Source organism: Maylandia zebra, linkage group LG23 (genome assembly GCF_041146795.1).
Source record: "Maylandia zebra isolate NMK-2024a linkage group LG23, Mzebra_GT3a, whole genome shotgun sequence".
Classification (NCBI taxonomy): Eukaryota; Metazoa; Chordata; class Actinopteri; order Cichliformes; family Cichlidae; genus Maylandia; species Maylandia zebra.
The window spans coordinates 12,301,563-12,317,163 of NC_135188.1; the positions used below are offsets into that span (position 1 = coordinate 12,301,563).

The 15,601-nt window shown below is 42.0% G+C and overlaps 1 protein-coding gene across 1 annotated transcript in view; it reads left to right on the top strand.

The window, feature by feature from the left end:
* The window catches only part of lingo3a (leucine rich repeat and Ig domain containing 3a), a 30,175-nt gene extending 14,574 nt beyond the window's left edge, over positions 1 to 15,601 (top strand). Inside the window, exon 2 of the mRNA XM_004552737.3 lies at positions 11,742 to 15,601. Within this exon, the coding sequence (XP_004552794.1) occupies positions 11,797 to 13,635 (1,839 nt within the window). The 5' untranslated portion in view covers positions 11,742 to 11,796 and the 3' untranslated portion in view covers positions 13,636 to 15,601. The remainder of the gene's footprint in view (positions 1 to 11,741) is intronic.

Consider the following 15,601-nt stretch of genomic DNA (forward strand, 5'->3'; position numbering starts at 1 on the left):
GTCTTAACATTTACTTTTACTACCATGTTACTGCATCTGTAATTTGCATCTACCGTTTGCTCTTCCTGTCATATGGAGTGCAACCATTGAGCGCTCAAGCAGTGCTTGACTGAGTCATTAGTTTAGTTTTGGGTTGCACATCACCAGCTGGCCTCCCTTCGTGGCCTTGTTGTACTCCACAGTGTGTTTTTGTTGTTTGCACCTCTACAAACATACTTTTTGTTTGTATACTTTTTTAAAACATATTTTGCATTGTACTTTATTGATTAGAGGTTGTTGAAATAGTCCTGGGATGCTGACACTGCTCTCGCTCTCAGACATGTCCAGGCTTGTTTTGCTGTTGCGTGCACTATGGAACCTAAGCACAATAACATTCCAATACAACACTTTTTTAGCACACAAAACTTTATGAGAGTATTATCACGACACAGGCACTATATGCCATCTAGTAGTTCACCACATCGCATCTTTTAAAAGTCCTTCCTTCTTTTTCTCACTTCCACCGTGTCCTCAGCATCAGGACCGTGTGATGTCAGAACTTTAGGGGGGCAGCCAACATCTCTGACAGCCAAAGTCACCTCCACAGTGTGCAGTAGGCTCAGTGTTGTCACTATGCAAACTGCGCATCTTTGAAGATGAGGACATGTCACTGAACTTCTGTATTCAAGGTGAAGCCTCAACACCCTCTGAGTGTAGCTGTTTTCAGGGTTTCGGCATGTGAATTTGTTTCAACTTTTCCTAATCTCTTTTAGGTAAAGCAGTGCTGAGTGTCTAGGGTCCACAAGCTGTCTGAGTGTCTGTCATATGTCTGTCATCATCATCAATCATGCTGACTTGCTGTTGCTGTCTTCCAAAAAATGTCAGCATCAAGCTGCTATAAGGATTTATGCATCTGTCCCACGAGTGAATTAAATCCTCAGCTGCAGTTATGCTCATGCGTTAGATACCTAATTTGAAAAGTGATGAATGATTCAATTTATTTCAAAGAGTTTATCACAGAAACAGCCCAGGGAAAAGTGACTTTTTTATATCATTGAAATAAACTCATTTTACCCTGCCGAGTTTACAAGGATAAAAGTGATGAAGCAGCTGTGACTTATGTTTTTACAATAACAAGGGATTAAATCATCTTTTTCTTTTTTTTTATCAGAAAAGACAAACCTGCAGAGAATTACAGTGTGATTTGGCAGTTCCTCTGAGTCCGAAGTATCCTCATCGTATGTTTTGGATGACTGCATTAAACCTGGAACCCGGGAAAAACTTGTGATTAAACATTATTTATCTAAATGATTTTACAGCAAAGGTTTTTAGATATTTTCATGAATGTTGGAGGAAACTTAAAGAGTCAGAGAAAAGTGAATATTGAACTTACCAACCACAAGTGTCTGCTTAAAATGTTTAAGCTTGTTCTGAAAATGTGCTACCAATTATTCCTTTCTCTCGCCCTCGGGGTTTAGTGTAGCAGTTTGACTCCTTTCTGGTCAGGAAAAACTTGAACGCTCCAACTGGAGGGAAACTGGTGCCTTTTGTGAGTGATGCTTGGGTGCTGTCTAATTAGGCTTTTGACAGTTCATATTAGACTGGCAGAGGCTCAGTCAGCTGCTCTCCTCTTGAAAGTTGCGGATGGATGGCTGTAGGAGCTAACGCGGTGTGACTTGCAGCTATCGTCTCCGTCTGCCTCTCTGCTTATAACAAGCGCGTCCCTCACCTGGGACGTTCAGCAACACAATGGCTGATCTATGTGATTCTGTCAGTGCCTTTCAGAGACGTCTCTTCTTGCTTTATTACACATATAGAACAATCTTCACCCCACTGCTGTTGAGTGATGAATTATGAATAGACGTGAATCCAGCTGCACTGCTGCCCAGGTCTGAGGATTACTTTCAATTTGCACACCGCCCCCCTCGCCGCCTCGCACTGGTAGTCAGACTTCGTTTTCAAGGGACCTCCAGAGTATTAGATGGCCATCTGAAACTCTAACCCAATCACATAAAAACTTTAAGAAATTAATCTCCATTACAGATGAAACTAATTCACTAGTGGGTGAAAAGTAAGAAAACACAACATTGATCTGTGTCTAAGTGTGCGGCACTTGATGCTTCTCATAGTCCAGGTGTGCTACTCAGCAGTTAATATCTTGCTCCAGGCACGTCGTTACAAGCCAGTTTCAACTGACACAGTTCACAGATTTTTCATTTCCTAACTCAGACTCTCTTCACCAGTCCTGCAGCCCGGGCTAGTAGCAGCTGTCTGCTTAGCATCTACATTTATAAAATATGAACATTAGGCTGCCAACAAAGGACATTACTGTTTAGACAGTTAGCGACTAGCCGTGCACGTGTTCTGTGTATGCTGGATATAGTTACACAATATGCTCCTTATTTTCTACACAAGTGGCATCACTGCTTACACGACATCATTTCAGCCTTTCCGTCTGGAAGTAAGAGGGAGCTGCAGTGCGTATGTGACCCCTTTCAGATAGTTCTTGACTCCTGATCGTGCTTGTAATTGGCCCACTTGATGAGCAGGCGGCAGGCAGTGAAAGGGAAGTTGAGAGGACAGGAATCCTTTTAATGAATCCAATGAGAAGGACATGGAGAGCCTGCAGGCTTCAAGAAGGATTAAAGCAGGCGCCAGCAATTTTTTCCCTTATGATGCTTCCATGAGTCTCTCAAACCAAAGGGGAAAAAGAAAAGCGTTGAAGTATGTACGATTTACATCTTTTATAGACACCCCACGTTTGCCACAACTTGATTTTTAGCTGCTTTCTATTCAGCGTTTATGTTGTAAACAGGGTTGTTATAAAGGTCAGCATCCCTTACACACTAGCCTTTTAAGATACAACTCACACACACTCCCCTGCAGATCGAGGACAGTGGGAGCGTGAGTGAATATGCATGCATGTCTGTTTTCGTATCTCTGTGCATTCGACCATTTTCGTGCGTAAATTGGAACACGCAAATCTCTGCGTGTGTGTATGCGAAGTGCAAAGAACTGCAAGCGTGTGATGTGTGATGCCAGCCTAAAATGCCCCATCGTTGCCTCTCGTCTCTGAATGTGGCAGGCAGTGTGAGAGCGACCGAGAGCCGAGCCAACTGGCATGGAAAGAGCCTGGATTGAAGTGATGGCTGGTGACACTGCAGACAGGCCAGCCAGTCAGAAAATGGATGCCAACAGAGACACAGATCACACTCACCTCCACCTTCTAAGAACTTCTGGCTCTTGTCTCTTTGTCCTCTGTAAAAAAACAACAAACCCAAAAACAGGCAATATAGATTATACAGCTTTAGTTTTGCATTTATGGGAGAAATGACCTCAAATTAAGGGTCACAGTTAAAGTCTGCTGCCAACAGAGTAGCTAGTAATAATTTGAGCTTGTGAATATTACTCTTATTAACCTTTGACCTCAAGTTTTATTCATGCACAGAAGGAAAAAAAAACCCTCTTTCCTGAGGGACTGGAGTCTGCATCATGATTTATTACTGCTTACTTACTTTTATTTATGGGATGACGGTCCTGAAATTACCCAGGATTTGTTTATTTCGCTGTGAGAATGGAGACCAAGTGATGAATTGTCACTGTTTGTACAAGTTTACAGGCAGAATCTGCTTTATGTGATTTAATTGGTAAAGAGGGGAAAAAACCCCAGCAGTAATGCTCGGCGTTATATTGGCCCAGGTTCTCTATTTCACAGCATAATGGAAACAAGAGAGCGCTATACAGTAATGGGTTGCATGTGTCATGCATACTAAACAGTCAAACTGGAGCAAATGACAACCAGCTATTTACTCTGAAGCTACAGAGAGACAGTGGATGTTTCCAAGTCATTACGTTTAGCATTTGATCAGGGTGCTTTCAAGGACATGAATCTCATGGTTAAATGGCCCGTGACGTCTTATTGTATCAACTTACTAGAAATTGCCAGACACAATCAGGGTGCTGACCAAATTCTACTCATGCATTTTTTTAAAATGTAAAAACAGTCGTGAAAGATCTGGACAAGGACAAATTAACGTTTTTGTTCTCCTCGCTGAGCACAAACTGTTAGTCCTCCCAATTATGTCTTCTCTTTCCTGGTGGTCTGTCACTTCTCATCCCTGCTGAAGTCGTGTAACTAGCCCGAGAGGCTGCTCCAGGAGGGGTACTGCTGGTTGACTGACACAGTCTGATCACGAGGGCTTAAAGAGAGGTTGGCCATTTAATAGGCTAGCTGCCAGTGGCAGCCTGCCTATGCGGAAAGCGGGCCGAAAAGACAGACGGGTGACCGACTAGTGTCGCTCCACTGTGAAACCCATGTCTGTTGCTGGAGAACAGCAGAGCCAGAGGGGTTCCAGATGTCTCCATCATTTTTTTCAGTTGTGTTCATAATCACCTTTGTTGATTAATAACACAATCACGGTTAGAAGAAGATTCAGACAATGGGAGGTTCATTTGTAGATTTTTAAGTAGACTGATATCATGTCTCAAGTTAAGCTAAGCCTGAATTTAAGTAAATTTGAGTTACTAAGCAGAGTTTTATTTATATTTCAAATGATTATTATTTTTGTTTCCAGTTTTCAGTATTAGTTTTAGTTTTTATTAATAATGAGGAGAACATTTTTCAGAATTTGTACAGTAATTGAGTAATTGTACACTTTTTGAAGGTATTCAGTGTTTTGTTGCTATAACAATGTTGATTGTTCAATAAACCTCAGCCAGCTTCATACAGTGTGTGTATTTGACCGTAGCAAAGCATGTCCCTCTGCATTACAGTGATGGCCTGTGGCCTCTCTGAGCTTGGCATCGAATTTAATGTTCTTTGGAGCCACAGATCCCTTTGTGTTAAATCAAAGTGACTGCGCTCGGAGGGCTCAGATTGTGTGGGAGTGTTTGTGTAGGGACCCCAATATTTGTTTTAACCTTCAGCTGTGAACATGCCTCAGTACAAACTGATAAGATAGAAAACCGGGTCAGAGCCTGTCACGATAGTGTGTTTGTAAGGCATCGTGGCCCCCACCTGTTCTCTCATCTAAACTGAAAAACATCACAGAATGAAATCTCCTTCAGTGCAGTTTGAGGTATAATAAAATTAGAAAAAGATGCAAGTCCATTTTCTTCTATGCTATACTTTGTCCTTTGTTATGTAAATAAACGACCAAAACTTTATTATTATGCGTCAGTAGACAAAGGAAATATGGACCGAGAGGCAGGTTGCTATAAGGTATTTCTTTGAAGCTAAGATGTATCATTAAAGTTTAACTATTTTTATATCAGCTGAAGTATAAAACCAGTAACTGACCAATAATAATATTTTTGTTTCTCTATGTCTTTGGTTATGTAGCTATTTTAGCTCCAGGTAAGGTCAAAATTTCCATGTCAGTGGGTCATGACCACGCAGCATAACGTCATCAATTATTTAGCTCCTGGTTGTAGAAGCCTTTACGTCCATAAGCCCTGAAACAGGTCTCTCTTATTAAAGATTCATGGCACACATTCTTAATCACCCCTTTGTGTCCTTCGGTTTCAACGTTCATGCTTTGCATCGAACAGAAATGAAATTTAAGAATCTCCCTGGAACCCATTATAATAATGAGAGTCTTATTTGGCATCTTTAGACAAGCGTTTCATATCAATCTGCATCAGATGCTGAGGTGCAATGGAAATATTTGACATAACCGATCAGTTTGTAATGCAGTGCCCGGGGATGAAATCGCTTTAAATAGCTGTTTGTGTACCATTTCTCTCATCCATTCCTCTTTTAGCCTCAGTGTCCACAGAAAGGCCGTGTGCTCGAACACGAAGAGGCGTTTACTTGCGTAAATAAACAGCAATTCTTCTTCCTAAATTTGGAACTGCTTTTATATGAATGCCACAAATTCTCCACTCCAGCTTTTCTTCTTCGTCCTTGGCTGTGTCGGGTAGCGCGACCCTCCCGGTAACAATGATCCATCACTGTACTGCAAGGTGGAAGTTACAGGAACATTAGAGGGAACAAACAAGTCAGTCACATTTATCCCTGAGCTTGTTCTTGCTTACTAGTGTGTGTTTATTTGTGTGTTCCTTGGAACTTGCACTGCCATGGTCTTCAGGGTTTCCCTGCACAGACTGATGGACACTGACGAAGGCTTCCCTCAGTGTAAATGACTAATGTGTTTTCTCTGGAGGACACTTTCAGCACATACCACACACACAGAGAGAGAGAGAGAGAGAGAGAGAGATCCGCTTATATAAACCGTAATGAGTGGGCACGGTGAAAATCAGCGAGCGCAGCCATTTGAGGAGCTTTTGTGGATGTTATGCCTCGGCCTGTGTGTCTTTCTGGAGGGTGCCTGCTTACACCTACACACTCCAACACGCTTCCTGCTCATTTGTCAGCTGTGTCCTACACCTGCAGATAAGTCTGCCAGTCTCATCCTCTGCTCTGCTTTAGCTGGTTGTGATTCAGGGCCTTGCTGTAGGCAACACAAACACACACAGACTCTTCTTCTGCTGCAGCAAGAAGGACAGTGTTTACATAATGCCAATCAGCTTAAGTTGCTAGTTTTCAAGCTCTGATTGCTTTTGTGTAAAGAGAGACCAGGGAGGAGATGAGTTGGCAGTAAAGATAGTAAGTGAAATAAATCATGTAGTGGTTTCTGCAAGAAGAGGTGGTGGTGGGGTTGAGAAGTGGCAGAACATCTCAGCGAGCCTCCCCGCTGCTGTGGCCTCTGCCCACTCTAGTGTCTAATTATGGCGCTGTTGCTAGCTAACCTGCATTTGGTTTTTTTCGAGCTAAAAGCCACACATCTCCTGCTACACCCCCGCTCTCTGGGTATGTGCGATGTCTCAGATGGTAACTGGGCCGGAGTCAAAGAGCACATGAATTCCAGGTCACCTGCTCCGTCATCTGCACTTTAGAGACTCAGAGCTCAGTGGTTATTTACCACAGCTACGCGTACTAGAAGAAAACAACAAAATCTATCAACAAAAGCAAAACAGGCATGATTAATAAGAGCTAATGGATTCCTGGACATAGACTAAAACAGTGTTTTCAGTGCAAACAACACGCTTATTATCATCCTGATATTTGGTAATTTGCACTAAACACATACTAGAAGTGAGCCTGCTGAGGGTCACATCCTGTGATCCACATATCTGGATCAAAATCAAAAAGTTCTTAAACTCCATCCTGTGGTGATGTGTTAATAAGTTTTAAATCATTAATATTTGTTCAAAATGTTGTAAAACATGCACCCGAAAAGATGACATACACCATCAGGATGTCAGACAGCTGGATACCGCACAGTCAAATTTGAAACGTTTAATTAGTTTAATACTAATTAAATTTGAGTTCAGTATAAAAATTAATTAAGTGTGGGAATGATTCACCCTGAGAACTTAGGGGTCTTAGGAAGGTAGAAATGAAATTTTAATAACACCACATTCATTTTTGTCAGCTCCTGACTAAAGTCTGCTTAAAGCTGATTCCATCCCATTAGACAGACATGTCCTGAATATTGTAACGTGGCTCTTACGAGGCTGTGGTTAATTCATGTGTGCATTAGGGTGCCCTGAGTTCCCCCAGAAAGTTTAATATTACATGTACCTTTGGTGCTCTTAAACATCAGAAATTATAGCTAGTTTCTAGAACTATTTTTTATTCAGAGCTTGGAGCCCCTCGTTATTTCGATAGTACGGGCTAAATTAAGTTGAACAACACAGTGCAGAGCAGCACAGGATTAAGCCATCGTCTGATTTTTGCTTGCCTTGTGTATATTCCGCTTTCATGGCAGCAGTTTGACTGTGTACTCATGCTTTTCATCTCCACAGGGACACTGACACGTGTGTTGATCTTGCATAAGCAAACTGCTGGTATTTTTCAGGTAATTTTTAGTCACAATTAACAGATCATTCCTACAGTTTCCCACATTCCTTTAAAAATATTCAAGTATTAGTTAAATTCAGATCCAGGTCGAGGAACACTCTGTGTTTGCCTCTTGAATTATCCATAGTTTGACGTATCACAGTAGAAAAGACATGCATGAATACAAAAGATTTAGCCATCATGTGTAAATTCTAATACAAATTGCACGCTTTTGTAAGCTTAGATGTCCAGAAATATAAAGCTGCTGCAGCTAACAGTGCAGCGTTCTCAGGAAAAAAATAAAATAAAATGAGTCCATCCCCCATGCATCTAAACACTGAGTCAACTCTGGAGTAGAAAATGACTTCAGGCAGTGAAGCTTTTTTTCTAATAGCATGTGCTAAATGTTGCCTGGCAACAAAAATAGTAAAACAAAAGACAACTGACCACTTGTCAGTGCTATGAATGTGTGCACATATTGCACAAGCAATGTGTGAAATGACAGGCAGCTGTGATGGTGGTAAGTAACAGGAAATGGGACCTAAATGCACCTACACCAAGCAGGAAAGGGGGGGGCAGAAAATTCTACAGGTATGAAGCAGAAAGGATGTCCTACACATCAGCAACAGCACAGTATAATTGAGCTTAAAATACTTGTTAATAATTAGCAACATTTATCAAAGAGCTAATGAGCAGTGTCTCTGTAAACAGGAACAGCCGCTAGGGGCGGGAAACTTACTGAAGCTATCTGGTGGACAGGTGCATTTGAGCTTGATATGAAAAACAGGAGACTGGGAAGGACAGCGTTTCAAGGATGGGTGGGGGGAGATGGTGCAGCCGTTGCCATGGCAACATTAAACACCTACAGTATTGTCCTTTGGAAGCTTTGCGGTTCATATCAGAGCTGCATATTGATTCTGTCTGCGAGGCGTAGCTGATGTATCTCAGCTTGTTGAACATCCTCTGACTTCACAGATGAGTGTTTACATAACTGAACTTTACTGAGCAGCTCACTGACAGCCCCTGTATCCCATGGACCGGGTATTTTAAACCCTTCAGTTACTTTACTGACTCTAAAATAGTTAAAACTGGGACACGATCACGTTAGCACCGCTGTTCACAAGTTTTTTTTTTCTCTTCCTTTGGCGTCCGCTTTTGGAAGTCCTCCGTCCTCTTTAAAGTTTCTGTTTCACTAGTGTCGCTATTAATGACTCACGCCAGTACAATAGTGATCAGTTTTACAACTTGGCTGGTGAGAAACCACAAAATGTTACTCTTTTTAAAAATTCAGGGTGAAGTGAGTTATGAGTAACGAGGAAGAGTTGCTGTCAGTCACAGCTTTGTCAAGAGAAGCCACTCTTTAGCCTGAGCAGCAGCTTCACTGTAGCTCATTGAAATAGCCGAAGGTCAGCGGCAAACATAATAGTGCATAATCAGAGAGATGTGACACTGACTGTGCTCGGTGACTTTATATTTAAAACTCGTGGCATTACACAATTACTGCTATTAAAATAGAATCTTTTAAATTATAATATTACCTATAGAAAAAAATAGCCTGTGAGAGTAAGTTTGTGTTAATAAAAGCAAACACTTGTGTGTTTCCTGCTGTTCATTTACATGTGAGTGTAGTAGCTTTACCTCATTGGTTAATAATGATCTCCACCACTGAACAACCATGACAAAATTTCACTTTAGCCACAAAGCTAACCATTGCACCATCCTCATTATACGGAAGGTTTTTAAAAATAGAAAGCTGTTGACTTATGGTGCATTCTCTGGCCAGGGGCCTCTGGGCTTATTAGTGAATGTCTGCTACCAGATATGGGTTCGTAAAGCATGGCTATGTGACTGACAGAGAAACTGGAGACATTTTAAAAGCAGAGGACTGAGGACAGTAGGACTCTAGGGAGGAAGTTTGTGGCTAATACTCTGGTGGTGAATACTGAAAGAAATATTTTTACTTGTGCAGACGAGGTGAGTTTTTACTATTTTACCAGCATGACCCTGGGTCACACAGTCAAAACATGTCAGACCAACTAAAGACATGCTTGGCATGACATAAAGTCCTTGAAATCATGCAGACAAGTTCAGCAATTCAATTTAGAGGTCTATATGATGTATATTTTTTCCCCAAAAAACCAGTCCCCTTCTCATCAGCAATGGAAAGAATGAAATAGGAAATAGAAGCATCCTTCAGTGAGTGCTTTCCAACTTAAAACGTCATATTCTCTTAAGTTTTGTAAAGATCAGAGTCGAATGTTGGACCATCAAATGAAGTAAGATGATTTGCATTACGTTAGCGGTGCTCTATTTTAAAACGGCATTGTTTATGTCTGTGCCTTGGGAACATCTGCTTTGCCAGGCGATTAAATCTCTTAATTCTTTGCCATTTTCTTGCTACCAAACCATCTGCTGCGATTTGTTTTCCATGCACAAAGTCTGAGCCACAATCTAAACACTACCCATGGGTGCAGCGCGAGTTCTTGCTCCAGTGTCTACTGAGCCTTGTTAGATCGCAGTGAATAACACAAAATTTCTGGGTCGACTGCAAAAGGCTATGTGTCAGGCTGTTGCGTGTGGGTGAGAGTGTGTGGGATGTTTGGTATATCGCTTTCTGTCACAGCGTCTTTGATGGTGGCTCTCGAAAAATCAGTGTCATTAAGTCAATTTTAAAAACAATGTGCTCATTTAGCCCTGTCTCTTATTAGAGCTTTCTATACACATTTTCAGGTGTGTAACTGTATTTAGTGGCAGGTGGGGTATTGGGAATAATCATCTGTCAGCTAAGACGCATTGTAAATTTTCCAAGAGGAAATAGGTATAAATAATAGGTATTGTTTAAATATGCAATTGATAGCGTGGCAAACTAACGGTGGCTTTTGATCGTCTCTTAACACACAGTTAGCGTCATAATCAGGTACTAAAACAAGGTGAAATATGGTGTTACTTTCCATCCTACTTGTTAGTCTTTCACAATGGGTTTAAAAAGGATTGCCAATCTGCTGTCAAAGCATCAGCAGATAAAGACGTTAGGTGGGAGAGAGGGATTGTGCACGTGCATGTGTGTGTGTCATATTAAAACACTAGCAGATCAGCCTAGACAAGCTCCTCTCATGATAAGCCTCATGCCTCAGAGACTCGTGCAGATGATGTGATGGGAGTTATACTGAAGCACCCAGTCGTGGCCTCCTTCTGCAGTGCGAGACAGTGTCGGGCTTGTACTCAAAGACTCTGGGGTGGATGTACTGTGCTTTATGTCTATTGATTATTCAGTGTCGCTTTGATGTTTTAGTCACTCTGTTCACTTGCTTGTGTTTTCTTCTACAAAGTGTTAAGTATAGCTGTTAGTGTTCTGTTTCACAACATACGCTTTATGTGCACCATCTCAGGTATTTGCTGTTAAAGACTTTTGAGAGCCCACAATCACTTTAGCTTTTCATGCATTTTAAGATTTCTCACATGGGGTGCTTTTAATACAATAGGTTCTCCATTTCCCTGTTTTCATTTACAATGCATGAGTTTCATACAGACAGGCTGGGGAGCAATATACCCTAACCATCATATATCAAATTGAGTCATGGCTATTAGAGGTTTTGTGCCACGGCAAGTGATTATAAAACCAGTAAGCTTACAATGCACAGTCGGCCATTGTAAGCCAAACTGTTTCAACTCAATGCCGAATCAGTCCTTTGAGGATTATCTTGGCGTCCTGGCTTTAATTTCACTGCTGTGTCGGGTCAATTAGAGTTTGTAATTGTAATTCCGCTCATTTAGAGTGTTTGATTGCTGCTGTTTAAAGAGAGCTGACGCTAATGAATTTCTCTCACTATCTGTCTTTTTGTCTCCCCTCTCTTTCTGTTCTTGCCTTACTGGTTTTTTTTCTGTCTAACTCTTTCTATCCCTTCTTCTCGTTTTGCAGGTGTCTGGCCCAGTGATTCGACCCCAGACAGGAAACAAAGGAAGAGGAAGAAAGGATGGCCACGAGGGCGAGCCTGGGTCAGGATGTAGGCTGGCTGGTGCCTTTCCTTTTCTTGTTACTAATGATCACAGTGTCACCTGCCCAAAGCCAAGGATGTCCCCAGCGCTGTGAGTGCATTGCTAAGCTCAAGACTGTGTCTTGTTATGGTAAACGCTTGTCTGCACTGCCCGATGGAATCCCACTGGACACCAAGATCCTGGACTTGAGTGGGAATAAACTGCGTTGGGTAGAACACGGAGACCTGCTTCCATATTCACGTCTCGAAAAGCTAGACCTGAGTGAGAACATGATCAGTGTCCTGGAACCAAATGCTTTTTCTAGCCTTCAGAACCTTAAGTCGCTTTCACTGAGAGGTAACCAACTGAAGCTGGTCCCTATGGGAGCTTTCTCACGTCTCTCCAACCTAACTTCATTGGACCTTAGTGGGAATAAGATTGTAATTCTTTTGGACTTCACTTTCCAAGACTTGAGAAGTTTAAAGAACTTGGAGGTCGGCGACAATGATTTAGTTTATATCTCTAACAAGGCCTTTCTGGGTTTGGTGGGACTGAAGGAGCTGACAATTGAGAGGTGTAACCTGACTTCGGTGTCCAGTCAGTCTTTGTCTTACCTGCATAACTTGGTGACTCTGCGGCTCCGCTACCTCAGTATCTCTGCCTTAGAGGACCAAAACTTCCGGAAGCTGGGAAACCTGAGGGGCCTGGAGATCGATCACTGGCCCTTTTTGGAGTACATCTCTCCTCACAGCCTGCAGGGTCTCAACTTGTCCTGGCTGTCTATCACACACACCAACATCACCTCTGTGCCCACCTCTGCCCTGCGTAGTTTGGCTCACCTCACCAGCCTCAACCTATCTTACAACCCCATCACTGTGTTGGAGTCCTGGGCATTGCGGGATCTCGTAAGGCTGAAGGAGCTGCATCTAGTCAAAACCAACCTGGCAGTAGTGCAGCCCTATGCGCTCGGTGGTCTAAGGCAAATCCGCCTTCTTAACCTTTCCTCTAACAGCCTGGTGACCCTGGAGGAGGGAGCCTTTCAGTCTGTCAACACTCTGGAGACGCTGCGTTTGGATGGAAACCCTCTGGCCTGCGACTGCCGCTTGCTTTGGATCCTTCAGCGCAGGAAGACCCTGAACTTTGATGGTGCCTCCCCGGTGTGTATGACACCTGTTGAAGTGCAAGGACGTGCTCTCAATGCTTTCTCTGATTCAGCTCTCTTTGACCACTTTACTTGTCAAAAGCCCAAAATCCGCAACCGGAAACTGCAGCAGATATCTGCCCGCGAGGGACAGGTAGTGTCATTTATTTGCAGAGCAGAAGGTGAACCCACACCGGTGATATTCTGGATTTCTCCTCAGCGCCGCCGCATCACCACAAAGAGCAGCGGCCGCCTTACCGTGTTACCAGAAGGCACGCTAGAAATCCGCTATGCCCAGGTCACAGATAGTGGGACGTACATTTGCATAGCCAGCAATGCCGGTGGAAATGACACATATTTTGCCACACTTACAGTGAGTGGGCTGCCGCTGGATGCAGCCCTCATGGCCAACCGCACCTACTATGCTGGGGATCTTAATGACACAAATCTGAATGATACCAGAGTCTTCTTGAAGTTTACTCTGGACCTCAAGACGATCCTCATATCTACAGCCATGGGCTGTATCATGTTTCTGGGGGTAGTCCTTTTCTGTTTCATTCTGCTGTTTGTGTGGAGTCGAGGGCGAGGGCAGCACAAAAACAACTTCTCTGTAGAATATTCTTTTAGAAAAGTGGACGGGCCTGCAGCCAGTGGAGGACAAGGTGGAGCACGGAAGTTCAACATGAAAATGATTTGATATGTTTTAGTGTTCTCTCCTCAGTGCTGATTATAAGCACACATCAAAGTGGACTGCTGTGCTTGAAGAGCATCAACGTCAAATCTTTGCGAGACCTTGATATATTTCTATAGCTCTTTCTTGTGTATTCACATTATTGTGCAGAGAAAAGCTATATTATCATCGAATATGTTTTAAACTCTTGAACAGACTTTTAAAAGACCAATCGGCAAAGTCCCATCTACACTATCTTCATGCTCCGACCAGCTCAGTTCGAGGAATTCTCCCCCGTTTATCTCAAAAAGAATACACCCTTCTCCTCCGTCTGCTCTGTCTACAAACCGGTGAATACATAATATTAGGGTGGTGCTCAATAAATGCCAAGGACATGCCAATATGTATTTTAGTAGTTCCAGCTATATACTGCATATTTAGACTTATTCACAGTCATAAGTTGAGCGCAACAATATATTCGCTCTGCTTGAAGACATTTTGCTGATGGTGGGTTCGTACAGAATATATTACACTTAGAATACACTCTGCAACACTGCCAATTCGACCGGAAAGCACCAAGTAGTATCACTGTCAGTCCAAAGGGACGGCAAAAAGAAGTTTCACATCAATAGTTACGGCTGGAAGTTGTTTAAAATAACATTCTACAGATTTTTAGCTACAGTGGGGCCTGGTGCACAGTAATGTGGTGACAAATCAGCACATGCCAATACACGTTTGCTAGTCAGATTTCCCATTGTTGTTCAGTAAAGAACTACAGCTTCCTCCTAATCTGCAAACATGTGTATAAAATGAAATGCATGTACAGAGTTGGCTTCTTACTTTGAATAACTTGTATTATTTGTAAAGGAAACACTCATAGGGGTACATAAGATGTATTATATATTTTGTAATTACTGACCTTGAAGTTCTTGTGGTCGTTTATAGTACTGTTGAGTGATTAATAAGGTTTTAATGTTATGCTGTTATTAAAGTGTTAAAGTCCTATTTGGAATGACTCATAACAGTTCAGTTAGAAGCGTTTTTATTTTTATTTCGTTTCGACTGAAACACAACCCACTCCCTGAGCTCACTGACTCAGCAAATCATGAAGGGCATTTGCATCAAGTTTCACTTCGTTTACCTATTTGTAGCTGTACAAATAACACGAAGGCTTGTCTGACCTGTGGCTGAAGAAACTCTAATTGCGTTTGAGGCATTCAGTGTGAATGTTTTTAAAAAAATCTTTGCAAAACTCTAAATGACACCAGCCAAAGTCATTTGAGGAAAGCTTAATGATACAATCAACAACAAAAAGCTGCATGATAACTGTGACTAACATTGATGCCTAGATGCTGATAACAGAGGTCACCCGCATGCCGTTCTGCCCTCAAGCTCTATCTCATGATCTGTGGGTTTAGGGCTGGGACCCAATGTCATCATCACAAACCATTTATTTCTGTTTGGCTTTGACTGCTGATTTCTAACAGTGTTGTTCTGCTGCCCTCTGTTGACTAAGACGAGTATTGTACTTTTCACTATTTCTATAGTGCAAGCAGGGTTTTACTTAATATTAAGTCATTTTTTTTTAATTTCTCAAAAGGCAAATGTGGAATTCAGCAATGGTCGACCTAAATCAGCGCTGGAATTAAAAATGAATTTATTGTTGCTCAACAGTATACCCTGCCTCTTCAAACACACAAAACTGAGTCCCGTGTTTCAACAACATAGACACCGCACAACTAATTTTTCAGTTATTAATACTGAACTTTGAATACATCCGTGGACCGATCTCAAATCAGTTAGCCTTCCTGTTTGTATTTTTCAATATGTAAACACTTTGGTTTCAGTTTTAATTTTCTTTTCCTCCCCCCGATCCCTCCTGTAAATATGGAAACCACTGTGTATGGAAATTGTGCTATACTGTTTTGTACTTTACTGTTTTATAAATAATGAAGTCCACTGTTTATAAAGCATGTGATATTATCTGCTACAA